The sequence below is a fragment of the Patiria miniata genome, unplaced genomic scaffold, assembly GCF_015706575.1.
Source record: "Patiria miniata isolate m_02_andy unplaced genomic scaffold, ASM1570657v1 HiC_scaffold_25, whole genome shotgun sequence".
Taxonomy (NCBI): domain Eukaryota; kingdom Metazoa; phylum Echinodermata; class Asteroidea; order Valvatida; family Asterinidae; genus Patiria; species Patiria miniata.
In genome coordinates, this window is record NW_024037064.1 from 8,404,115 (window position 1) to 8,431,018 (window position 26,904).

Consider the following 26,904-nt stretch of genomic DNA (forward strand, 5'->3'; position numbering starts at 1 on the left):
GACCATTTCCCACCATGCACTGGGAGAAAAGACTAATTGGCCAAGTCTTGGTGGCGCACTGCATTGCTTGAAAATAAGCGTGAGTAAACGAATGGTGGCGCCCTTTGTGCTCCGCGCGCGCGCGATCGCTATCTGACAATTTTTTGTCTGACATCTGACAGTGACATTGACAATCGATGTCTTTTGAGCTGAGTGAGAGGACGATTCATATACGGCGGGAGATCTACACAGTTTTTCATAATTATTCACCAGGTAAGACGAAGTTTGGTTAGTTTTGAGTGTGTGTACGTGTGTGTGAAACTTTTTATACGACCGTGAATTTAAGTCACACCATGTTCTTATTCCTCCATGGTCACACGGTCCGGTCACGCCTCACGGTGGGCTTAACACATGAGTTTGAAAATGTGCCAAGGTTATGAAGGTCGGACGAAGACAACATGTCAAACTCAAAGAATGTCAGACAAGTTGACTGTTGAGACAACTCGACTCGGGACACGTCGACCGTTGAGACAACTCGACCGTTGAGACAAGTCGACTGTTGAGACGTGAGACCAGTCGACTCAGGACAACCTGACAACTCGCCCCTTGAGATAGCTCGACTTCATGGAAATGTATACATTACACGTGTGAAAAAGTTGCATAAATCTGTGGTAGGACCGGTCCCGGGCGCGGAACGGGCATACTCGATGCACAGAGGGCGCTCCGATACGGTGGCCACCACGTCGGGCCGGCGGGCACGGAAAGTGGGTGCACAGGCCCGGCAAAAACGATGCCACCATGCACATTACGGCCACGTTAACCGGGGATAAGTGCGTGCACAGAGCCAGGCAAAAACGATGTCACCATGCACGGGTTGACCGGCAAGTGGGCGCACATGCCCGGCAAAAACGAAGGATGTGCACGGACAATCATGCTGCGCTATATCGGCTCTGTTATATGCAACAAAAACCTCCCAAACGGCGATCAGCCGCCGTCAACATCCCCGGTACTATCCCAAAACTAGGCTCAAAAACATGAGAGTCGACTTGTCTTTCCATTTATCGCACATACGGTTGAGTTGTCTCAACGGTCGAGTTGTCTCAACGGTCGAGTTGTCTCAACGGTCGAGTTGTCTCAACGGTCGACTTGTCTGACCCCCAACTCAAAATCAGCGTTGTTTGTTCGGCACCGCACAGTGTTGTCAGTGTAGAGCCTGAAATTCAACACCATATACACAATGTAATAGAGCACCGCAAGGAAGAATGTTTCAATGTCTTTCATGTGTCTTTTCAACATTTCTCGATAACTGACAATCTATTAACATTGCCATGGTCAGATTATTGTTGTAAAGGTTATAATTTATAGACCTATAGTATATATGGACATGATGGATGGGAAAGAATTCCATATTTTACTGGGCCACCACCATAGAGCTGCCACCACTTATCAGACCTGCACGAAGTCTATACAGACATGACAGAGAAAAAGTTAACGTTTTAACTAAGAGTAAGAGTAAGACTGAACAGCATTAAAAAACGTTTGTACTCCTTACAAGTTAAATGTGTTTCTTCAACACAGCTTTTGTGTGAACTTGACAAAACTTGACCAGTTTACACCTATATGGAGCCAGTAGGGGCCCACGGTCCATTGAGCACCATAGGAAAGCACACACATTTATAAACAAAGTGACCATGACCTACATGTACATTATTATTCACCTCATCATCTCCTGTTTTCATTGGACCCTGCTAGACACAGTTCACACAACACTATGCATCTGGTAGAAATCTGAGCTATAATCCCATTGAACAGTGCTACAGATGTACATGTATGTAATGTATCCTGCAGCATTCAGTGACCGCAGATTCTGATAACGCGCTACACTGGGCAGATTTGTAAAATAAACTAGAGGCCTAACTAGGAGTGCATGTTGCATGTCACTGGATTAGGCAAATGTTTGGCAAGGTTTGTAGCCAAAATATCCAAGAGAAGTAAGATTTGAGGCTTGCATGGTGGAGATACTAGTGAATGAAGGGGGTCCGCTCATAAGTCCGACGCCTCATAGGTCCGACAAAATCGCATCCCCTAACCAAATAAAGGCCCATAAGTCCGACGCCTCATAGGTCCGACGCCTCATAAGTCCGACGCCTCATAGGTCCGACGCCTCATAAGTCCGACGCCTCATAGGTCCGACGCCTCATAGCTCCGACGCTTCGTAACTCCGACAAATTAAATGCCTCGTTTTTCCGTTGTCGGACTTATGAGGCGTCGGACCAATGAGGCGGAATAAATAAATTTTATGCCTTATAAGTCCGACGCCTCATAAGTCTGAAATTTCGGACCTACGAGGCGTCGGACTTATGATACGGCCCCGAATGAAGGGTTAACGTAAACACCTTATGCGAAAAACTTTCTCAAAGAGAACGGCTCATCTGTAAAAGAACCAGAGGTATAAACTCGACATTCTGGTCAGTATGCTCTGGCCGCGAGAGCATACTGACCGAAACGTCGAGTTTGTACCTCTAGTTCTTTTCAAAACCATTCTCTAAAATTGTTTGCACATGGTGTTTCCGCATACCCTCGAGTTTTAGGGTTCATAGCTTGGGAAAACTGAAATCGTGTGAGGAAAAGGGACTTTTTAAACCAAATTTTGGTAACATTACATTGTAACAGCAACAGGGTTGTTTTGTATGTTGTTCATAAACAGCACAGATTGGATGACGCCATGGACAGATCTGAAAAATCGTCCACATCAACGACGATGTCGTCACTGACTCAGTCAGACAAGTACGCCCTCGCTTTTCAGCTCGTGACGCAATTGACCAGTCTTGTCGATGGAGTGCTCTTCGCTAAAAGAATGGCAGTGCTGCAGGTTATCAAAGAGGCATGGGAGAAGAATACAGAGGTTACCGTAATAACAGAGGAAAGCAGTTTTGGTAGGCGCAATTCTTTGTACATGAAGTAAAGCAATTTCCGTTTTGGAACTGTCAATGCTTTATGTTCAATTGCCAAAACCTAAGATGAACATTAAAACCCTAACCCCCTAGGCCCTTGTTGCTTACAACCATCCTCAATCCTCCAAAATCCTCCAAAATTTTTCAACTCCGCCTAAATTTTTCAAAATTGTCAGACAGTCCTGCCTCACAATGCATTCATCCTCAATCCTCCAAAATCCTCCTCATCCCAAAACTTTGCACTCGTGTTTAAATGAAGGATAACCAACGCCAAATCCTTCAAAATCATCAGACAGTCCTGCCTCAAAATGCATTCATCCTCAATCCTCCAAAATCCTCTTGTGCCTCATGCACCATTCATCCTCAATCCTCCAAAATCCTCATGTGCTTCAATCACCATTCATCCTCAATCCTCCAGAATCCTCATTTGATTCAATCACCATTCATCCTCAATCCTCTAGAATCCTCCAAAACCGCCAGGAGGATTTTGGAGGAGTGAGGTGGGTTAGGGTTAACCCTTGTGGCTGACTTCGAGATCGGATCGCAAAATTAAGGCTAGGCTAAATGCGTGATTCACTGAAGTTTTGTATCAATGTCACTCTGATGTTTATTAGTGCATTTCACTCTGTGTGTGACATTTACTACGTATCACTCCGTGAAAACTATAAACAAAAGACAAGAAGAAAAACCTAATTAAGCACACAGACTACAATGTACATTGACCCAGTACTTGCAGTGTAACACACAAAGCCATGTATTTAACATGTTACATGTACATGTACACTGCTATAATAAATGCTGTGCTAGAATGCACATGCACGAGTGTTGGTTTAATTTCTTATGGCGAAATTTAACCTCATAAATCATATAAAACTATTCAATATTTGTACTACGCATTAAGACATCATAATTAACAATTATTCGTACCTCCATGCCTCATTGTTCAGCAATTTTGCTTAGAATTGGTCAACTGAATTTTCTCAGACTCAACGTTTGATGTGTGTTTTCGTCAGGCGGAAAACTTCCTTGAAGGGCGCTATAACTATAGACTGTGTGGTCCAACATCAGTTACAACCCTAATCTTCTCACATCCTCCAAAATATTCCTTCTAAAATGGAGGATTTTTGAAGGATTTGTGGCACAAATGTGTAGTGGATTTTTGAGGGTGCTCCGTGTCAGGGAGTTTGCGTCGGGAAGATAATAATGACTTTCTTGATTCAGATTGTGGGGAGCAAATGAACCCGGACACCGCTGAGAGGATGCAGAGTCCACAAATGGCGCCAGTTGATTCCAACTTGGGCAGCATTGAAGAGAATCCAGGTACTGTTTGTTTACCTTCAAGTTCTAGACTAGGTTTAGTGTACACTCTGATCATGTTGTAATATATTTATAGTTATACTCAGTTCGAAAGCTGTTGTCAACTCACCAAGGTATTTGTCCGTGAATTGGGCACGAGTCCACTCGCTCGGTCTTCTCGCCTCGGGAAGAATACTGACTCTGGTCGATCGCGATATCTCTTCCTGGCGCGGATGCACGAACCACAGTTCGTATAGAGTTTTTATCCACGAGGATTGTTCAGGCCACAAACAGACGATTACTGACTTGACGAAAACACACGAAGACGATGATAAACGCTGGTAAAATTATGCTGAAGATTGGTGCTCAAAAAATGTCAAAACGCAATAACTCCTAACTTTTCACCAACCGTTAGAACACATGGAAAAACCCACACGGAACACATGTGAACGCACCAGCGAATTGGTACATTACAGGGTACCAGTCAAAGATGTTCGCTGGCGTTGATTGGCGAGTTCTTTACATGTGACGCCAATGTTGTTATTTACATTAAGTCGCGTTATGGTTAAAGGGGCAGTCACTACAATGTCAAAGAGTTGCAATTATGATCAGAATTGACTCTCCTGTGTCTGTCATCAAGGGACTCATGTGTTTGGTCGGTATTAAACAATCTGTTTAAGACCGGTTGGAGTCTGGATGGGTCATATAATGTGCCTGAGGCGAAGCCGAGGGTAATTATCAGTCTTCAAGACTCCAACCAGTCTTAAAAAAAATGTTTTAAACCGACCAAACACACATTTATTCCCATTCATAAATACCTTTTCTGTAAAAAAAAGATTTCGGTAAAAAAATCCAAACAAGTAAAAAAAAACTAGACATTGCCAACCATTTTGTTCAACAGTTTTACTTCATGTTTTATCAAACACCCCTCTGACGATGATATGGAATGTACCTCTACAGCTCCTTACCTTATAAGGAGATTGGTTCACGCGTACTGCGGTGTGTTGCGCAAAACGCAGCTGGGGGCTGATATAGTGTTGAATTTTGGACAATGAATTTTGTATGAATTTTGGACAATGAAATACTAATTCACTTGTAGTGTTACACATGCCTACGTGACGAATGTGAACATTCAACCAATGAAACGCTAAAAGGCATTGCTATCATGATATTTAATATTTCATGTGACACTGGACAAGAGTTTGAGACCAGCCAGCCATGTCTTTATCATCCGTTTAAGACCGACCACGTAATGGGCTCTCGACCAATAGGAATAGGAAAACTGCGTTAGGTATTTATGAGTACTTAAAAGTACTGGATGATTACCCAATCAGACTCCTGACGATGACTAGAGCAGGCGAGTCGAAATGTTGACACCAAAGACAAGTTCTTTTAGAACTTTAAGCAGGACTGTTCTTATCAGAACTTAAAGTTCTTACCAAAAGGTGATAATGAGCAGGACAAGTTCTTCTCAGAACTAAATACATTCTTAGAAGAAGTTATGACCACATGGTGTTACCGCAAACAGAAACGATACCGATACTGCACCATGCAAAGCCTAAACTCTTAAATAAGTAAAGGCTGAACAACTCGGATTGTAATCAAATACTGCAGTGCTTCTGCGGTTTTGGAAACTAAAAAGGTTTGAAAAAATTGTTAATTATTTGTGCTATGTACATGTAGGTTGAACTCGAAGGATGGTCGTGTGAATGTAGGTACCTTAATATATTTTGGGCTTCTTTGAAATGTTTTGGAAAATGTGTAAACGGATTTAGAAATTGTTTTCGTTCCAACGTTAAAATGTGTAAACGTCACAATCTTAATGCCTTAATCTGATTGTTTTGTTAATTTGCAGCCACATTCCAAGCTTTGGATGTTGTCGTCAAACAAGAAGTAGAACACCCCGGAATGCCTAGAATTGGTGAGGCTTTCTTGGTTTTAGGTTCATTATTTTTGCGCTCCACAAGTCTCAATGCATGGGCCAGATCTGACCCATTGTGAAAACCAGATGCATGAAAAGGAATCCATTGAATCTTGTGAATCACAGAGTTGTAATGCCTTGAGTCAATGACTCGACTCGAGTTGGACTCTAGTCACAAGTTGTAGAGACACAAGCCTGACTCTGGTTGGTCAGAACCACGATGCTGACCCTGAAAACCAGATGCATGAAAAGGAATCTAATGAATCTTCTGAATCACAGAGTTGTAATGCCTCGAGTCAATGACTCGACTCGAGTTGGACTCTAGTCACAAGTTGTAGAGACACAAGCCTGACTCTGGTTGTCAGAACCACGATGCTGACCCTGAAAACCAGATGCATGAAAAGGAATCCAACGAATCTTCTGAATCACAGAGTTGTAATGCCTTGAGTCAATGACTCGACTCGAGTTGGACTCTAGTCACAAGTTGTAGAGACACAAGCCTGACTCTGGTTGGTCAGAACCACGATGCTGACCCTGAAAACCAGATGCATGAAAAGGAATCTAATGAATCTTCTGAATCACAGAGTTGTAATACCTCGAGTCAATGACTCGACTCGAGTTGGACTCTAGTCACAAGTTGTAGAGACACAAGCCTGACTCTGGTTGGTCAGAACCACGAGGCTGGCCCTGAAAACCAGATGCATGAAAAGGAATCCATTGAATCTTCTAAATCACAGAGTTGTAATGCCTCAAGTCAACGACTCGACTCAAGTTGGACTCTAGTCACAAGTTGTAGAGACACAAGCCTGACTCTGGTTGTCAGAACCACGATGCTGACCCTGAAAACCAGATGCATGAAAAGGAATCTAATGAATCTTCTGAATCACAGAGTTGTAATGCCTCGAGTCAGTGACTCGACTCGAGTTGGACTCTAGTCACAAGTTGTAGAGACACAAGCCTGACTCTGGTTGGTCAGAACCACGAGGCTGACCCTGAAAACCAGATGCATGAAAAGGAATCCAACGAATCTTGTGAATCACAGAGTTGTAATGCCTCGAGTCAATGACTCGACTCGAGTTGGACTCTAGTCACAAGTTGTAGAGACACAAGCCTGACTCTGGTTGGTCAGAACCACGAGGCTGACCCTGAAATACCTGGGTGCGACAGCTTGAGGCCGACCATGCTCTGTCAGCCCCTGCCCTGTGGCACACCTTGACTATCGGTTGGTGCGGGTGGCTCAACGTCCCATAGCTGGATTTTGAGACTGATGACGATGATGATGAACTCGAAATGAGTCCCCAAGGGTAAATGACTCGACTCGAGTCACTGCGAGCAAATGACTCAACTCCGGTCGTCTCGAGTCCCTCATCAGAAGACTCGACTCGAGCGAATGCCAATAAGACTCAAGTTCCAAAAATGAAAGCAAAACTTAATAAGGTGCAAAATTTATGTTGCCCTTGGGCAAGGCACTTTGCCACTCATTGCTTCTCTCCACCCAGGAGTAAATGGGTACCTGTGAGGGCAGAGATGGTTATTGTGGTTGATTTTAGCTGCTTTGCACCGAAATGGCAGCATCGAGCTGTATACTCCTGAGGGAGCTGAGATGGTATTGGCCAAATGAGCAAGAAAATAATGATGTAGCGCCTTGAGCACCAATATCGATGGATACGTGCACTTTATAATACACATTCATAAATACCTAAGACAGTTTACGCATTCCTATTGGTCGAGAGCCCGTCACGTGGCCGGTCTTAAACGGATGATAAAGACATGGCTAGCTGGTCTTAAACACTTTTCCAGTGTCACAATAAAATGTGGACTCCTAAAAATTCAGTGCCTCTTATCGTTTCATTGGTTGAACGTTCACAATCCTCACGTAGGCATGCGCACCACTACCAGGGAGTCAGAATTTTAAAGTTCTAAATTCAAAACGCAACGCGCCAGGTGCGTTCTGCGCGACATCGCGCAGAACATGATACGCGCGCGTCAATCTCCATAAAAGGGTTGTTTACATCTTACTCGCCAGCTGAACACTCCATTATTTTGCAAGAGGGATGTTTCAAAAAGCATAAAGTGAATTTGTTGAACAAAATCGGGATGTTTTGAACGAATTATATGATTTTTTCTTACCGAAAAGGTATTTATGAATCCGGCTCGGGTAATTATCAGCACCCAGACTCTAAGTGGTCTTAAACAGAATGATAAAAACCTCCGAAGCACACATTTATTCCCTTATTTTTATCATAATTATATTCTTTTATTTGAAATGAACTGTCTTAAAGGGAATGTACAACATTGGCTTTTGTTGCAATTTTCAGAAATAAGTGTATTTGGAGGATTAGTATGTTTTAGCAGATACTGTTAAACTGACTTGTTTCACATTTTGGGCTTGAAGATGCTGGAAAACCCAAGAAAACCAATTATATTCTTGTAATCTGGTTCCTTGACCCCACTTGAGATGGAATGGAGCAATGTATAGACTTTGGGGAATTGTATGACCAGAGTATCAATTTAGCTGGCTTGTACCCGTCCATAGGTGTGTAATCAATTGCAACGAAAATGTGGAATAACTAAATATATAAGGAAATATGAAGTAGTTTTTAAAAATAACCAGTTTTCTCCAACGATGGTCGGCCGACCAGCGTTGGAAAAATACAATTTTTCTCGAAAATGTCAGCACACCAGGAGCCAAGATTTTACAGGATGCTTTAGTCTGTCATTCCCTAACAATCCAGTAAGCATTTTGGGATAATTGGATCATTTCATTTTTTGATGTTCCCTTTAAGAACCTGTGTCTTATTTTCTCCTGTGATAACCTTCATTTCTTCTTGTTCTTCAGAGCAAGTTGTGGGTTACGGGCTGCATCCAATGGGAGTTGCAGGCTACACGGACCGAGCCTTATCCTCTGTGGATGAGAGTGGAAGCTCAGTCACAGGGAGCCCTGAGGCAGGTGAGCAAAGAACTCTACAGAACTGCTCATATTAAACACGTCCTTGAAATTTTAATCATCCTGTATGCACCAACAAACATGATACTGTAATGTACATAGTGAGTTAAAAAAAAAAAACAACGAAACCCAAATGTCGGGACCATTGTTTCAGTGAAGTTCTGCATGTAGCACTTTCAACATCTAGGATATGAAAGCCCAATTTATAAGCTTTCTTTTAGTACAAGAGTCATTCAAATCACTCATGTACTTTTCAAGTTACGGAATTGTAAACAAAAACACCGTTTTTTCGCTTGTCTTGACTCGCCGTGTATGCCTAGATGCCAATTGAAGGCAAACGCAGTCAATTTTGTGCGTGCGATATTAACCCTCCTATGAAAACATACATTGTGGGCAAAATGGAAATGTGTGACCATAGTTAGAGGGAATGTGCATCATTGGCTTTTGCTGTAATTTTCAGAAATGAACTATTTGAGGGGTTAGTATAATAGATCAAATATTGTTACACTGACATGTTTGAAGTTTTGTGATCGAAAATGCTGGAAAAACCAAGAAAAACAAAAATGTTTAAGTAGTCTGGTTCCTTGACTCCACTAAAGATAAAATGGATGCCGGAATATTGTAAGGTAAGGGAACAAGTCTAGCTGGCCTGCACCCGTTCATGAACATGTAACCAATAGCAAACAAAATTTGGACTGAAAAAAAGTGTAAAGTTGGAGCAGTAGTTGAAAAATAGTTAGGTTTTTCCCAACGGTGGTCGGCTGACCACCGTTGGAAATGTCTACAAAAATACCATTTTCTTGAAAATGACTTCACACCAGATGCCATAAATTTACAGGATGCTTTAGACTGTCATTTACCAACATCCTAGTAAGGTATTTCGTAAAAACTTGGTAGTTTTATTTTTCAATGTTTGCAAATGATGTATATTCCCTTTAACAGGCTTAACAGAAATTGGACCCCCTTCCATAAAATCCATACCCTTCCCCTCGCCCCCCCCCCCCCTTTCCCCAATGTGAAAACCTTAGCTACACTGTTGGTTATTTGGTACGAATAGGATCGCTTTTTGACAAAAAGTTGACTTGATTTGTATTGTAACATTTTTGACATCTTCGTTTTTATCTAGAAAACACAAGGGATCTGGATCAGTCTCCAAACACAAGGCCGGATTTTGACCAAACGTCAGGTAAGACTTCAAAGATTTATTGTTGCCACATTGAATGTATTACGAAATTACAGGAAATTTATTGCTAATAAAATAGAAAAACTGCGGGTAACATCATGTGGAAAGAAATCTCTTCTTGGAAGAAGTGAGGTTCTGAAAAGAACCGATGGTTGAGTGTAGATGTAGAACTCGACGTTTTGGACAGTGCTCTGTCCATCCTCAGGAGGGTGAGTGAAGACTATCAGAGCACACTGTCCGAAACGTCGAGTTCTACACTCAACCAACCGGTTCTTTTCAGAACCTCACTTAAAAGAAGACATTTCTTTCCACATGGTGTTACCCGCAATTGTTTCTCTTTTATCTCATCTGCCATGCGACGCTTCAAGTCATTTTAAAGATGTGATGTTAAGCCCGGTTCATAATTCATGCGAAAGCAAATGCGAATCTGTGACGTCATGGCAAGTATTCGCGCTGCCAATTTGCAAAAGTTGAACACATTTCAACTCGGGCGAATTTCGCAACGAATGTGCCATGACGTCAAATTCGATTCACATTCGCGTGAAGTATGAACCGGGCTTTACTTGATGCTACGCAAATGCCCATTCTGCTCAGAATTTGCTCTTTGCACGTTTCCGCCATAAGCATACAGAACTTCGATCGGGCAACTTTGCACAATAGATATAGCCGGTTCAGCGATTCCTGTGTCGGTGTTCAGAGATACCCTTGTATACTCTGGAATCACTGAACCGGCTATAATCATTGTCGTCGCGTCAGTGCAACAAGGTCGTATCTCCTAAAATGGCATAAATGCAAGACGCGAGTTTCAGAATGTCAGAAGGTCGTATGTGGCTTCAAATAATCCAGATGTACACGCAAAGTCAAAGGACGTCGAGATACGACATTGTTGCACGGAGCGTATACGCGCGAGATCCGACTTTGTTGCAGAATGGACATACGACCTTGTTGCACTGACACGACGTTGTGTAAAGTTGCCAGCTCGAGGCTTTGCATGCTTATGGCGAAGCGTGCAAAGAGCGAATTAACGCGCGACTGCCAGCGACCATCTCCTTGCACGTTCGTGTGCCATCGATGAGGCTGATCTTAGCCATAGACTTATAATAAAACCTAGTCACGACATTTGCTATTGCGCCTGTGAGCAAAACGCTGCGCGTATTACGCGAACACTCACCACAGGCCCATACGCTTGCGGGAAACGAAAAACTAAGTGGTGCACAAGTGCATTGGCGCTGGCCTTAACATTCGTGGGATACGTATAAAGTATGCGCATAAATCGAAGCCACATGATAATTCGCACATCGCGCCATGCCGCGCGACGCAGCTCGTTTTGCTCACAGAATATATACAATGTAAAAGCAGGTAATGTTGTTTATTATTTTGATGGAGCATTCAGTTATCCCAAATGACCTGTTACCCTTATCATTATGCGCATATGTGCAATTGAAATACCGAACTTGCTTTACGTGTAAATGTTGAGTCAACATAGCTGAATTGTTTTGCAGACAAGTTTATCCTCAAAAGGCCACATTGTTTCAATTTCAATTTCATTTCAGGTGTATTTTTAAAACTTCTCATCCTTATAAAAACCTTCTGAAAAGAACTGACAGTTTATTACGTTACAATACAAATAGAAGAATAAAAATAAAACACAATTTAAATAAACTAGGATAAGATTACAATAAAGTTAGTCATTAAGAAAATTTTTTGAAAAGAGTATACATTTACAGTACTATAAAAGATGATAACATGTAAAGATTAAAAACAAGTTCAAGAGGGCATTTAGTTGGGCACACACATTGTTGCAAGAAGGCATATACTGTCTTACACCTTTATAACAAGGTCCTTGGGACTTTACAACTTACCTTTTTGTAACAGGTACATACCTTGTATCAACAGTACTGGAAAACAAATAAAAACAAAGACTTGGGACCTAATTTTGTAAGCAGGATGTTGCCTGAACAGTGCTCTTTTTATCAGAGTTCATCTGTACTATATAGAATTTTGGGGTTGGCCAATATACAGAATTGAAAATTGCATGTAAGGTCCCTGTTTTGGGGGAATGGAAAGCGGTAAGCGATTAGGCCAAAAAAAAAAAAGTCTCCGGTTTCTGGTATGGAACTTGCCCCAAAAGTGGTGCGGCGACGGCTTTTTTTTTTTTTACCTGTTTTTTTTTTTTTTTTGGCTTCAAATGTCGGCTGATGACTGCAAATGGTGCCCGACTGAACTTAGTGCAAATATATGGGAGTCCAGAGAGGCCACATAAAGTTTATTCTCGATCATAACCCCATCTAAAAACACGTTAAAATTGTGCAGCAGCAGGATTCCAGTCAAACCAGTGAGTTTGGCGGTTTTGAGACATCATCTTGTATTAAAAAAAAAACTTTTTCATTTTGACGACGCGCATGGCTACGGCGACGCGCGCGCATACCAGAAACCGGAGACTTTTTTTTTTGGCCTTAGGCATTGTATCTTAGGCAACATCCAATCCAAGATTATATTGGTTTTGTGCCCAGAGATGACTATGCAACTCTGAAGTTACAAGAGGTTTTGCAGATGTTTTGATCTCAACTCGGCATTTGACTTGTAATTTGACACTGTATTGCTGGATGAGGTCTTCATTATAGGACTGTGCATCAGAACAGAGTATGAACAATCTGAAAAGGGACTTCTGAGATTTTAATTTCAGGTTCGGTTTCTTTAACGGCTACCAGGTACCAGTGGTTTTTCCCCTATGTTGTACCGGTAATTGGGTACAAGATGTACCGGTATTTAGTGTAGAGATGCATTGCTCTTGATGCACATACATTATAACATGCTCATTCTACTTACGATCGGCCTGGATGGTGATGCCATTAAAACAGTTCCAGCTTTAAACAGGACAGGTCTCTAACATAGTCTATGGAACATCCACTTGCACAGCAAGGGTATATGCGAGCAGATGCAAAACAGGACTGAGTCTTCACCTCAAAACTCTGACCAATAGTTTCGGTAACCTATTGTTGTACAGAAACATGGCGGTCAAATTGACTAATCACCAGGACAACACAATTTCTAAAGTTGATTCTGATTTGCTGTTGCATGTGAATTTGCCATGATCACATAGTGTACATGTACATGTATATATCAGATGTTGGTTGCACAGACATGACAGAGGGTTTTGTTTGACAGTGGGTGATACTCGGACTATTCATCTTGGGGATACCAATGATTGACTGTTTACTGAGGAATCAGGAACTTGACTGAACAATATCTGACGCAGAGGATCAACATGATAGCATCTTCAATGTCTGTGAAGTTGTCTGAGTGCTTCCAGTGATCATAGCATGTACAATGTAACAGTGGAGAGTGGGTGATACTCGGACTATTCGTCAAGGGGATACCAATAATCGAGGCATCAGGAACTTGGTTGAACGATATCTGACGCAGATGATCGACATGATCGCATCTTCAATGTCTGTGAAGTTGTCTATGTGCTTCCAGTGATTGTAGCATGTACAAAGTAACAGTGGACAATGGGTGATTCTTGGACTATTCATCTAGGGGATACCAACATTTGCCTATTGACTGAGGCATCAGAACTTGACTAAACGATATCTGACGCAGATGATCGACATGATAGCATCTTCAATGTCTGTGAAGTTGTCAGAGTGCTTTCAGTGATCATAGCATGTACAATGTAACACTGATAGCATCTTTTTTTTTGTATTATCTTTTGGCCTACAGTACATTATTATTCACAACAAGAAGGGTATGCACATGTATGTGTACATGTAAACTATGTACCTGTACTCGATGTTGGTAAAGCTTTCGATAAAACGAGAAGTTGAAAATGACCGCGCGGGTTGATTACTAATTGGGATTTTGAAATGTTGGCAGCTATGGGATACCAACAGTTGCCTGAGGAATCAGGAACTTGACTGAACGATATCTGACACAGATGATCGACATGATAGCATCTTCAATGTCTGTGAAGTTGTCCGAGTGCTTCCAGTGATCGTAGCATGTACAATGTAACAGTGGACAGTGGGTGATACTCGGACTATTCGTCAAGGGGATACCAATAATCGAGGCATCAGGAACTTGGCTGAATGATATCTGACGCAGAAGATCAACATGATAGCATCTTCAAGTCTCTGTAAAAAGTTCATCACTTCAATGATAGTGAAGTTGTCTGAGTGCGTCCAGTGATCACAGCATGCACAATGTAACTGCAGCATAAATATATGATGAAAATTATCCTACCATGTTGATATCTGGGGAGCCCCGAAGAATAGCTCTATATCAGACTTCACTGTAGATGGATTAGATTTGGTTTGTTCAGTCAGGAAGCTACGGTACATGGGCAAAATACATTGACCTTTGACCCCAAGGTTCTGGATGACAGTCATGTGATTGATATGATCAATGGCTAAGTGGTATAAGAGGCATGATTTGGACAAATTCTTTGTCAGCATCTATACACAAAGCCTACAAAAAAAGGGAAGCGAATGGAAAGTTTTGAGGAAGAAGGAAATACTTTGTTAGATTCTGAGAAATTGTTCAGGATCCTGCAATTAACATAGTGGATCTATTTTGACAAAAATTGGTCTTGATTTTACTCAGGATGTCAGTGAGCTGACCACTTGTTACGGCCACAATTTGCAAAGAGTCTACTCTCTGTTAATAAACCGTTGCCAATTTTATCAGACTCAATTTTGCCTCTTTTTTTCTTTCTTCTAAATTTCTCAGAATGCCCACGAGGTCGTCTAGACACAGAGGACTTGTTTGAAGATCTGGGGAATAACAGAGCACAGGTAACTGTTAAAAAAATGAGCCTTGATGGCACTGTGCAACTGGGCAATGGAGACCAGTCTCCAAGAGAAGATAATGGTTTTGACGCCTATCAGGATAACTCACATGTGAGGAAATCATTTGAGGATGATGAAAATGATGAGGAGGAGGACAGTGGAGATGAGACTGATACAGGGGATGTCAGCACTCCACAGAGTGTGGGCAAGACCAGGCCCTTTGAGTGCAAATACTGCAAGAGGTCTTTCAAGTTTGGGGAGTTCTCAGCTGGGCGGCCTTTCCATTGCCCGCATTGTCAGCACAATGCTAGCCCAAGGGAACAGGGACGTTTGCGTAGCTCACCAAGCAGCATCGACACACCCATTGGCTTGTCGCCAAAAACAAGCACACCGGCGGTATCACCAAGGAAATTTCCTTGCCCTTTGTGCCCGAAACGATTCCTACGCAAGGGTCATTTAAGAGAACACCTCTGGACACACAGCAAAGACAAGAAGATATCCTGTGCCTTCTGTAGCAAAACGTGCCGTACGGTTAAAGAAAGTAGGTTACATGCAAAGACCCATTTAAACCAGAATATTTCGAATTCAAATCTGAACCAGCTACAATCCAACAGAACAACAATTTCTCCAAAACCCCAGTCTGAGGCACCCCATCCCATGCATCTCACACGTGTTAGTTACTCAGCAGAGGAGGAGACAGTTGCTCATGCTAGCTCAAACTCTCCCACAAGTCCTGGGGTAAATCAGTGGTATCGCTGTGATATATGCGAGGTGGACTTTCCAGCTGAGACAGCGTTGGCCGAACACATGAAGGGACACATTGCTTTTCCGACTAGAGTTGACCTCCAACAACATCAGAGAGTACACACAGGAAAAGGTCCAACAGGTCGTGTCAGACTGGAAGCAAGCCGACCCACGCGGGCATCCAAAAGTATCCGGAAAAAGTATGAACGACTGCGAAAACACAATGATGGCTTCAAGTGCAACTTGTGTTACAAGGTTTTGTTTACTGTCAAAGGGTTTCAAAAGCATCAAGAAAATCACACTTGTAAGATATGCTTCAAGACGATCAAGAAATTGGGAGCCCACATGCGAGTTCACAGTAATATGAGGCCGCATCAGTGCCCTGAGTGTCTGGATTTGTTTAAGGCGCGGAAGTACCTCTTAAAACACTGGGTCAGTGTCCACGGCAAAGAGTTGTTGAAGTGTAGGGCCTGCGTTAGGGTCTTTCTCGATTCTGATTCTTTGAGCCACCATGAGCAGGAGCATCATCAGTTAGTGGAAGATAAAAGTTGTGAAGAGGCAGATCCTGAGGTCAGATCAAAGGAGACATCCCATCAGTGCACTAAGTGCCGGAAACTTTTTTCCACAAATGGAAATCTCAGGAGGCACATGATAGAAGTCTGCAGTAAATCATTGGTCTCCGAAAAGATGCCAGTGCTGACGGCTGCGCACTGCTGTCCATACTGCCCCAAAATGTTTGCCTATCAGAACAATCTGGAAAAACATATGCAGATCCACACAAACAAGAAGCCTCATGTCGGTAGAAGGTTTGATTGCAGCACCTGCCAAGAGGTGTTTGCAACCAAGGCTGCTCTGATAAAACACAGACAGATGCAGCACAAGCCAACTGCAACTGGGATATTAGATGGGAAAGACTCGTCGGCAGTTGACGAGTCACTGGAGCAAGACGAGTCAAACCACATCGATGCCGGCGGTGTCGCCAATAAAGCTTCTCCTTCCAGTGGTTCCTCCAAGACTCATCGATCTGGTATCAAGCCAAAGTATCGCTGCAGGTATTGCAATGTGAATTTGTCTTCCAAAGTTCGTCTTTTGCATCATGAGAGCCTCCACATCAAAAATCCGTCAATGATCCGCAAACTGGGCAAATATTGCTGCAAGTATTGCAACGTGAATTTGTCTTCCAAAATTCGTCTTCTACATCATGAGAGCCTACACATCAAAAATCCTTCAATGATCCGCAAAATGGGCAAAAAGATGCCGGGACGCTTAACCTCCCCAAGGCAGATGCATAAGAAGAAAGTTCCAAAAAGAATGCCGGCAAGCCCTATTCGTAAACTGGGCAATACCAGTTCCACACAAAAAGGTTCCAAGACAAGTCCAAAAATGGCCAGCACGGGCCAAATCAGCAAAGTGCCAAAAGCAAAGAAAAACCTAAGTCCCAGAGTGGCCTGTGCAAGTACAAGCCAGTTCCAATTTGCCAATGCACCAAAAAGCCATACCCCAAACGTGACCAGTTTGAGAAGCCCCAGTAGGCCAGCTGCCAAACAGAAGTCTCCTAACATGTCTGATTGTAGGAGCCCTAGTGTTCATTTACCGAGTACACGCCCTCTCCATAAAATGCCCAAGAAAAGCCCCATTCGTAAACTGGGTAATACAAGCTCCATACAAAAAGGTTCCATCACAAGTCCGAAAATGGCCGGCACAGGCCAAATCAGCAAAGTGGCTAAAGCAAAGAAAAACTTAAGTCCCAGATTGGCCGGTGCAAGTACAAGCCAGTTCCAATTTGCCAATGCACCAAAAAGCCATAGCCAACTTGTGACCAGTTTGGGAAGCCCAATGAGACAAACTGCCCAGCAGAAGTCTCCAAGAATGATTGATCGTAGAAGCCCAAGCAAGCAGGGCAGTATAACTTTTGAACTAGACAACAACCCGATAATTCACCAAGCGTACAGTAAGGTGTTTACTAGTGCTGAAAAACGAGCCCTTCATGATCAATCCCACATCACGCACAGCTCAGAGAGTAAAAATGCTCCGTCAGTCTCGGGAACTAGCATAAAACAGGAAAAGCTCTACCAGTGTGGCTTCTGTAACAAAGTCTGCAAACAGCGGTATTTACTCACTAGGCATGAAAGGCAGCACACAGGCGAGAAACCATATTCTTGCACTTGTGGCAAAGCATTCCCTTCTGTTGGTTCTTTAAGAAAGCACCAGAAGTTTCATTGCACACAAAAGGGTCAAAGTGATTCAATGCCAGCCAATTTTTAATAGGCGGATCAAGATTATTTCACCAAGTCACTGGTAGTTACGGCTATCCCAGTAGTATCAGTGGCCATTTTGTGTCCCGTTTTGCATCTGATGGAGAAGTGTGAGGGAGGGGATCAAAGATAAAAGCGAACGCAGCTCGATGTACATGTACACTTCCATCACTTTCAGACATCATTACCCCATAATTCTAAATACACCACAGTGGTTGGAGCATTACCCTTGGCCCAGTGCAAGTTATAATCCGAAAGCACACGTATTGCCCTGTATCATTTGTGCAACGTCTTTCCGATTAATTTGCACCCTGTTGCTTTAACTACATAATTCTGAACATTATCCCTGTCAAAGTGTCTTCAAATTTCCTGTGCCTGTGACACTACATGTATTATTATTATTAATAATTAAATGTAACAGCGTCAGTACCAGTTCACAATGTAATAGGGCACTAACAGGGCAGTTACATACACTATACGCTGCTCTTTCTTACAGTGACTTGCAGTACCTCCCTATAACCCAGATAATAGTGTGCGTGTGTCAAACTCCCAATAACGTGCTTGCTACCTTGTGACAATATCCCATTTAAAACCCTCGCTATTATGTGCACTATTTTGTGGGTTACTGTATTATACCCGATTGACTCCGGCACCTCTTGAGCAGTTACCAGATAATTGTTAAGGTGCGGCTCTTTTATACATGTTTTTTATTGTTGTATTTTTAAGTTATCCATTGTATTCCTAAAGTACATGAAAATGTAGTTGTTTTAAAAAGTTATTATTTTAATCTTAAGGATTTCTGTCATCACTTGGCAATTCGATTGATTCTTCCAACTTCGGACGTCCACCCATTTTGGTGTAATTATTCCTTTAAAAAGTTGTACAGTACATAACAATGTATACATCTTTGTTGCATGAAAAGTATGTTTGTAGTCAAAGAAAATTTGATATTAAGAAATTTTTGATCCATGAGTAAAATGGTGCATACATCAAAAATGGAGTTCATGGTTCACATTGACATAACAAAAGCTGGGAATAGCTTCAGAAATATGGCTATCCTATTTCTCGCAGATTTGCTCAGTCAACTGCAATTTCGATGGATAATGATGACAATTTTGGTAGAACAACTCGCTCTGTGCAGTTGGAAGATTGTTGCTTTTTATCGCAAATATTAATTGAATTAATTTCGTGACAACAACTTGAAGTCTTACAAAGCTTATTCACTTTCAATTCTGTACATAAATTGTAAATGTAGACAGTGCTGTAACAACTTGCCAGCTGTGTTTGTGAATCGTAATTTTTAAGTCATGCTGTATTCACGTAGATATTATACACGTACAGTCGATTCTCGTTAATACAAACTCGATCGGACCTAGCCACATTGTTTGTTATATCAGAATGTTGTATTAAGAGGAACGTTAGTCCCATTCATTGTGCACATAAATGCACACTCGGGACTAAGGCTTTATGTAATAATGACCAAAAATTTGTATTAACAGAGTTTGTACTAAAGAGATTCGACTGTACATGTATTAGTAAATATTATTTTAGCATCAAGGTGATTTGATTTAAATTTACGTGTTGGTTGTGATTGACGTATGTGGTATGTAGGCTTACCTGTTTATACGCTCAAGTGTGCAAATCAGCGCAAGCATGCCTATTTTAACCCAGCGTTAATAATTGACTTATCGCAGTAGAACTTGTTAGAATCGCATCAACGCAGCTTATGAATATTGTCCAATTACATGATATACAAATTAAAATGGACGGGAGCGCGCAAAATCTGAGACAAAAAAGTTAGTGTACAAAAACTCAATTGTGTTGTCTAAGGGTCGTGGCTTACTCTCATACGGCGCTAGGTCAATTGCTCAACTCAATATCTAATTTTAACCATAACATTAATTGTGTACATTTTTTATGCTTTTTTTTATCGAAGGAAATTTAAAAAGACAAGTAAGGTATATAAAGGAGCTTGAAATGAGTCTACCTTATTTTTTTGGTTTTGTTGTAGAAAAGGTAATAAAATCAGCATGGTTTAAACATAATCCGCCGTGCATTCAAGTTATATTCTCTTTTTTCGACCGATAAGAATACAGTGTACAAAAAATGTGCGTCCGCCTCGTCTTTACGAACGCGTGCAGCATGTGCCTGAACGTAACACCATGCATCGCAGTAAAAAATTCTAATTCTGGTCGCCGGATTCCACTATGCAGTTCCAGATATGAATAACCGATAAAAGAAAAGAATGATGGGTTATTCAATAAGTAAGGGTGCAAACTTGTGAAATTTTGACCCAAAATTGAAAAAAAATGATTGACAGGGGATTCGATAAAAATTCAGTATAACTGAAAGCTATATATTGACATCTTCAACATGTAGTTGTATCTAAAATCAAACTTTAATTACCCCAGAAAAGCAAAAAACGTACCATGTCGAAACCCATTTTTCAGGTGTAAAGGGACACCAAATAAATGTTCTGCTATTTTTGTGATAATTTATGTTCAATGTGGTGTGTTTATTTTAATATGCGGTTTTTGTTTGTCTTACCCAGGATAACACATCAATGTTTATTGTGAAAATAACCAGCTTAGACTAAAAATAAAAATTCTGCGCATGGTTGCATAAGGGGACACCGTATTGATATCCTTTTTTACACGTGAAACCTAGTATTAATGACCCAAAATAAAAAATATATATATATAAAAACATCCCAAGCATGCAACCTCTGTTACAGTTTCACACTTATCAAGTTGGGCATATTGGTGATGCATTTGGATATTTATGCCAGTGAACCCAATAATACCTTTATCAAGTTCTCAAAAACATTGCAAAAATTGCTCATGTAAAAGGACACCAAATATGTGGGTCTTGTTTTATGCGTGAAACACTGTGGCTAACGAACCGTGAATCGATATTAAATAGCCACTTTAAAGCAGCTTGCTTTATCATAATGAATGGCATCTTTTCCAACACATTACTACATGGTAGCATGTAACATATAAGAACCAACAAACACATTTCAAAAGCAATTTTAAAAATCAATCTTAGTGTCCTTTTACACCCTGAAACCATGAACTATTTAGGACACCCTTACTGCCATGAAATTAGTTAGATGTTCCATCCTTTGCTACCAAAAAGGTAGAAGTAGCGCGACTACAATTTGAACAGCTGAAGTCATCGATATACATTTCACTATTGGTAAGGGAAACAAATATCACAATGTAAAAGATGAACACCAAAACTCATTGGCCTCATCCGCAGATATATAGAATCACACACATGTATATTGTTGTAGATTCCGTTGTGTATGAAAGAGCGTGAGCAACTTGACAGCAAGAAGACCGTTCTTGGAGCTGACTGTCGTCTAACAACCAGGTAATATGCTAGGGAATCAGCTTGCAAAGAGCATCTTGCGTTTGCATAAAATGTGGTATTTATATTAATGTATTCCGTTTGTGTGCATTTTTTACAGGTCACTCATTGTATGCATGCAGTCCACCAAGGCCAGGGCTAGTCCACCGTAACATTGCATCCATGCATAAAGTTAGTGTTCACATTTACTGTTATGGCGAATATAGTTAAAGGCCGCTATAACGAACACCGCTTTAACGAACATTTAGCTATAACGAACATTTAGCTACAACGATGATACCCTTTTGATCCCGAAATAGTCAATTGTAATAGACCGCTTGTAGATACGTTCGATAATCGACGCGCGAAGGCGCGCGACGCCATGTTGTGGGACAAGCATATATCTATATCCATTCACATTTTGTCCCACAACATGGCGTCGCGCACCTTCGCGCACCTTCGCGCGTCAATTATCGATTGCGTCTGCAAGCGGTCTATACCCAATCGTTGTCATGAATTCGATATTAATGCGAAGCATTTTTATGGATCCCATCGTGTCCTTATAGTGGTTTTCTACTGTATATTATTTGGGCACGTCTAGTGGCAAATAATCTCATGCAGTATAGTTTCTCTTTAAAGATCAAGTTGTTTTCTTGTAAAAAAAATTGCCACCTTCAACTTGGATGTACGTGACTTAACTTCAGAGAATTGCAAGTTATCTAAAGATGAAAATACTCCCTAATGAATCACTGGAGGATGACCTTTCCCGGTTACGGTTAGGGTTACGCACAAACATTGTCAAACTGTCATGACCCCTAAATAACAGTCAAACACAACATACAAGAATACCTGTACAATAAATCTAAAAAAAAAAAATGAACTTCTTAGACTTTAAATTGTCACAACTGTGCAAATGTTTCACTTTAGTTTCACATGGATGTTGCGTTTAAAAAACTCTTCACTCTTTGATGAAGCTATTGAAAGGACACGCGTTTTTTACAGCTTTGTAATGCATTTGTTTCTCCCTGTCTGTTCAGATGACTGAACTAAGTCCCGGAATACCAATATATGTCTACTCGTCGAATATTACGTCAGCCATGCGACACTCTTCCAGATCGGCCACAAAGATGGCATGCACCTTGCTGAACGCTTTTTACACCAACGAGGAGCTTTCCACATTGGGCACCTTGAGGAATGTACCGAAGGAAATTGTAGATGCGGTGGTTGGTAAGTACTGGTTCTCGATTGTAATTGTCATGGGTCCAGGCTACCTGTCACATTGTAATTGTCACATTGTAATTGTCATGTGTCCAGGCTACCTGTCACATTGTAATTGTCACATTGTAATTGTCATGTTTCCAGGCTACCTGCCATATTGTAATTGTCACATTGTAATTGTCATGTTTCCAGGCTACCTGTCACATTGTAATTGTCACATTGTAATTGTCATGTTTCCAGGCTACCTGTCACATTGTAATTGTCACATTGTAATTGCCATGTGTTCAGGCTACCTGTCACATTGTTATTGTCACATTGTAATTGTCATGTTTCCAGGCTACCTGCCATATTGTTATTGTCACATTGTAATTGTCATGTTTCCAGGCTACCTGTCACATTGTAATTGTCACATTGTAATTGCCATGTGTTCAGGCTACCTGTCACATTGTTATTGTCACATTGTAATTGTCATGTTTCCAGGCTACCTGCCATATTGTAATTGTCACATTGTAATTGTCATGTTTCCAGGCTACCTGTCACATTGTAATTGTCACATTGTAATTGTCATGTTTCCAGGCTACCTGTCACATTGTAATTGTCACATTGTAATTGCCATGTGTTCAGGCTACCTGTCACATTGTTATTGTCACATTGTAATTGTCATGTTTCCAGGCTACCTGTCACATTGTAATTGTCACATTGTAATTGTCATGTTTCCAGGCTACCTGCCATATTGTAATTGTCACATTGTAATTGTCATGTTTCCAGGCTACTTGTCACATTGTAATTGTCACATTGTAATTGTCATGTTTCCAGGCTACCTGCCATATTGTAATTGTCACATTGTAATTGTCATGTTTCCAGGCTACCTGTCACATTGTAATTGTCACATTGTTATTGTCATGTTTCCAGGCTACCTGTCACATTGTTATTGTCACATTGTAATTGTCATGTTTCCAGGCTACCTGTGGCCTCGTGGTTAAGGGCACTGGATTCGTGGTCTGTGGGTAAAGCTGCAGGTTGTGGGCTCGAGTCCAGCCGGGGTCATGGTGCGTGTGCCCTTGGGCAAGGCACTTTGTCACTCATTGCTTTTCTCAACCCAGGAGTAAGTGGGTACCTGTGAGGGCAGAGATGGTTATTGTGATTGAATAAGCTTGCTTGCGCATAACAGGCAGCATCCAGCTGTATACTCCCCAGGGAGCTGAGATGGTATTTGGAATGTTTAATTGGCCCAATGATCAGGGGTAATAATAATAATACTCTAAGCGCTGTGATTTAGTTTATTAATAAGAGCGTTCTTAAATGCCGATATTATATTTTTTATTATTATTATTCAGCATAAGTTCTACAGGAATGAATCTTTGCAGTGATTTAGCTGAAATAAGAATTTGTGATTAAGGGAATAAATGTGTGCTCCGGAGGTTTTTATCACTCGTTTAATACCGCTTAGAGTCTGGGTGCTGATAATTACCCGAGCCGGAGGCGAGGGTAATTATCAGCACCCAGACTCTAAGCGGTATTAAACAGAGTGATAAATACCGACCGAGCACATATTTATTCCCATTCATAAATACCTTATCCGTAAAAAAATATCAAATAATTCGTTCAAAAAATCCCGATTTTGTTCAACAAGTTCACTTCATGCTTTTTGAAACATCCCTGTAGCAAAATAATGGAGTGTTCAGCTGGCGAGTAAGATGTAAACAACCCATTTATGGAGATTGACGCGCGCGTAGCATGTTCTGCGCGATGTCACGCAGAACGCACCTGGGGCGTTGCGTTTTGAATTTAGAACTATAACATTCTGTCTCGCTTGTAGTGTTGCGCATGTCTACGTGTGGATTGTGAACGTTCAACCAATGAAACGGTAAGAGGCACTGGATTTTTAGGAGTCCACATTTTATTGTGACACTGGAAAAGTGTTGAAGACCAGCTAGCCATGTCTTTATCATCCGTTTAAGACCGGCCACGTGACGGGCTCTCGACCAATAGGAATGGCTAAACTGTCTGAGGTATTTATGAATAAAATTTAATGGGCTGCATTGATGCTGTGACGCCCCAAGTTCGTGAGCCGTATGTCTGGCAAAAGGGCATGCGCGTATATGCCCTTATCGCGACCTCGTTATGACCATTCCAAGCAAAAGGGCACATGCAAAAAATAACCTCCATTTTGATGAATGAATGTAAAGATTTCCTTCCGAAATATAACACAAGTTGTTCTAAAATTATGATGCAGCCATGTTACAAATTCAAAATTCCTACTGTTTATATTAAATTTGCTTAGAGAATATTGGCTTCATATTTACGCGCAGGGGACATTGAAGCCTTTTAATGCAGTTTGCGTGGAAGTGATTTTCTTGCCAGAACGCTCATTTTTTTGCATGCCCTGGCTGGGCACCCCAAGCCCCAATTTTGGCTTTGGCCCGGACTTCCGGGTTCAATCCACTTTCAGATAAATGAAAATATAGCTGGTATATAAGTATCAACGCAGCTTAAAATGCAAAAGTACTTGTTTAATTGTTTGAAGGCTGATACACATCTTGATCTATAAATAAGGGGCAATTTTCTACTATCAGTGTCTTATGCCATCTGCCCTTTAACGAGCGTCAATGAAATAATGAAAGATATGTGGTATATGAACAATTGTCATGTTTTGATAATTAACAAAAATATCTTCAACAGATTTCACCTTGCAAAACAACGCCGACACGACAGCCACCCCGGTCGCCATAAAACAGGCCCTGAGGACAAAGGTCAGTGGCCTAAAGTGGCGGTCAACTAAAAGTCAAGCTCCCCAGCAAAACCCAGTTTGAGCCAAAGTATATTATGCAAATATTGAATGCTTCGAGTGGTGTAGTAAAACTAGCCTCCCGAGGCGATCCATGGACATTCTATTTTCCCGAGGCGAAGCCGAGGGAAAATAGAATGCTCCATGGATCACCGAGGGAGGCTAGTTTTACTTCACCACGAGATAAAGCATTCAATATTTGTTTTATGACACATATAAATGTTAATGCGATCTGACATGCACGTTGGAAACGCAGCATTATGTCACCTGACATTAACGCAATTCCCTGTACTATTTCTGCTACATTATGCCCAAAAATGCACCCTAAAAAAGGTATAATTATAGTTGGCAGCTGGAAAGCCTATACATTTTGATGTGCAATTCCTGAGCTGTTCTATCTGCCGTCGTAGACATTACATTTGGATATGGTGTTAACTTTCAAGTTAAAATGGTTTGGTCCTTGTTTAATTTAATGCAGTTCCGTTTCTCGGACCACTAGATACACTACCAACTCATTTACATTGATTTTGTGTACACCTACCTTTGCAATGCTATTGACCTCTCGGCCACTGACAAAACAAGGTTTCAAAGTTTTATATAAGTTAAATTTTTAGGGGGGGTACACATTTTCATGGAACTGCCCACCCATTAAATAATCATATTGATGAAGAGGCATTTTGAGGCCTACAACGTTTGTACCCATTATGGAGCTAGCTTCACCGGCATGTATGTGTTTTTATTTTCTATTATATCATGTCATAAACTTATTGTTATATTTTCATTCATCGTTTTAAATTACAGGCCAATTTTCTGGTCAGATATGTGTCACTTGCCTTGCTAAATATTTCATATCTTATGTGGGGTTTTTTTTTGGGGGGGGGGACAGGTGTGCCAATTTAACACAGCACATGTGAATAATTAATTAAGTTAGTTTAATATAAATTTAGGATGTGGGTCCATTTGCAACATTGATTGCATTTATATACTAAGCTGGAAATCGCCATAATCATCTTTCATTGATGCACTAGCTTGTTTTAGGCAGTATATTCAATTTCAAAGTGCCATATTTCTTTACCATTTTCTTCTTCTTTTTTCGTTTTTGTATTAATCGTATTTATTGAAATATACATTGTGTTCTTTTTTTTCTCCTTTCATATTTTGAAGCGATACACTGGATTCACTCGAAACCTAATGTTGTTATATAACTTTGAAAATTATGTTAAGAAGACGTTAACATTATTTGTCCAACTTAATAAACATAAAGCAGTGTAATACATCGAATACGTCTTTTTTGTGTACGTATTTTCCGTGGTTAACCATTGGATGTACTTATTTGGTTTAATCATGTATTTCGAGGTTGTACCGGTTGTACCGCTCTGACTTGAAGCAGCGTGTTTCCCCGAAATGTCCTGCCGCAGCAAGTCGCTCGATCGCAGCCCGCTGTACTAGCGCTACACAGTGCAGTCACGCGCGTTAATACC

The 26,904-nt window shown here is 41.2% G+C and overlaps 1 protein-coding gene across 2 annotated transcripts; it reads left to right on the forward strand.

The window, feature by feature from the left end:
- Positions 1 to 58: 58 nt before the first annotated feature.
- LOC119733400 (zinc finger protein 808-like) lies at positions 59 to 26,704 on the forward strand. 2 transcript variants are annotated; one of them, XM_038206978.1, is made up of 9 exons: positions 59 to 252; positions 2,687 to 2,915; positions 4,155 to 4,253; positions 6,085 to 6,150; positions 8,990 to 9,100; positions 10,224 to 10,283; positions 21,539 to 21,609; positions 22,455 to 22,644; positions 25,318 to 26,704. In XM_038206978.1, exons 2-9 carry the CDS (start codon positions 2,705 to 2,707, stop codon positions 25,446 to 25,448), a joined length of 939 nt encoding a protein of 312 aa, XP_038062906.1. In that variant the 5' UTR covers positions 59 to 252; positions 2,687 to 2,704; the 3' UTR covers positions 25,449 to 26,704. The 2 variants fall into 2 exon arrangements, with proteins under 2 accessions (XP_038062906.1, XP_038062905.1); XM_038206977.1 differs by lacking the exons at positions 21,539 to 21,609; positions 22,455 to 22,644; positions 25,318 to 26,704 and adding an exon at positions 15,009 to 20,560 and having other exon boundaries at positions 62 to 252.
- Positions 26,705 to 26,904: the final 200 nt, after the last annotated feature.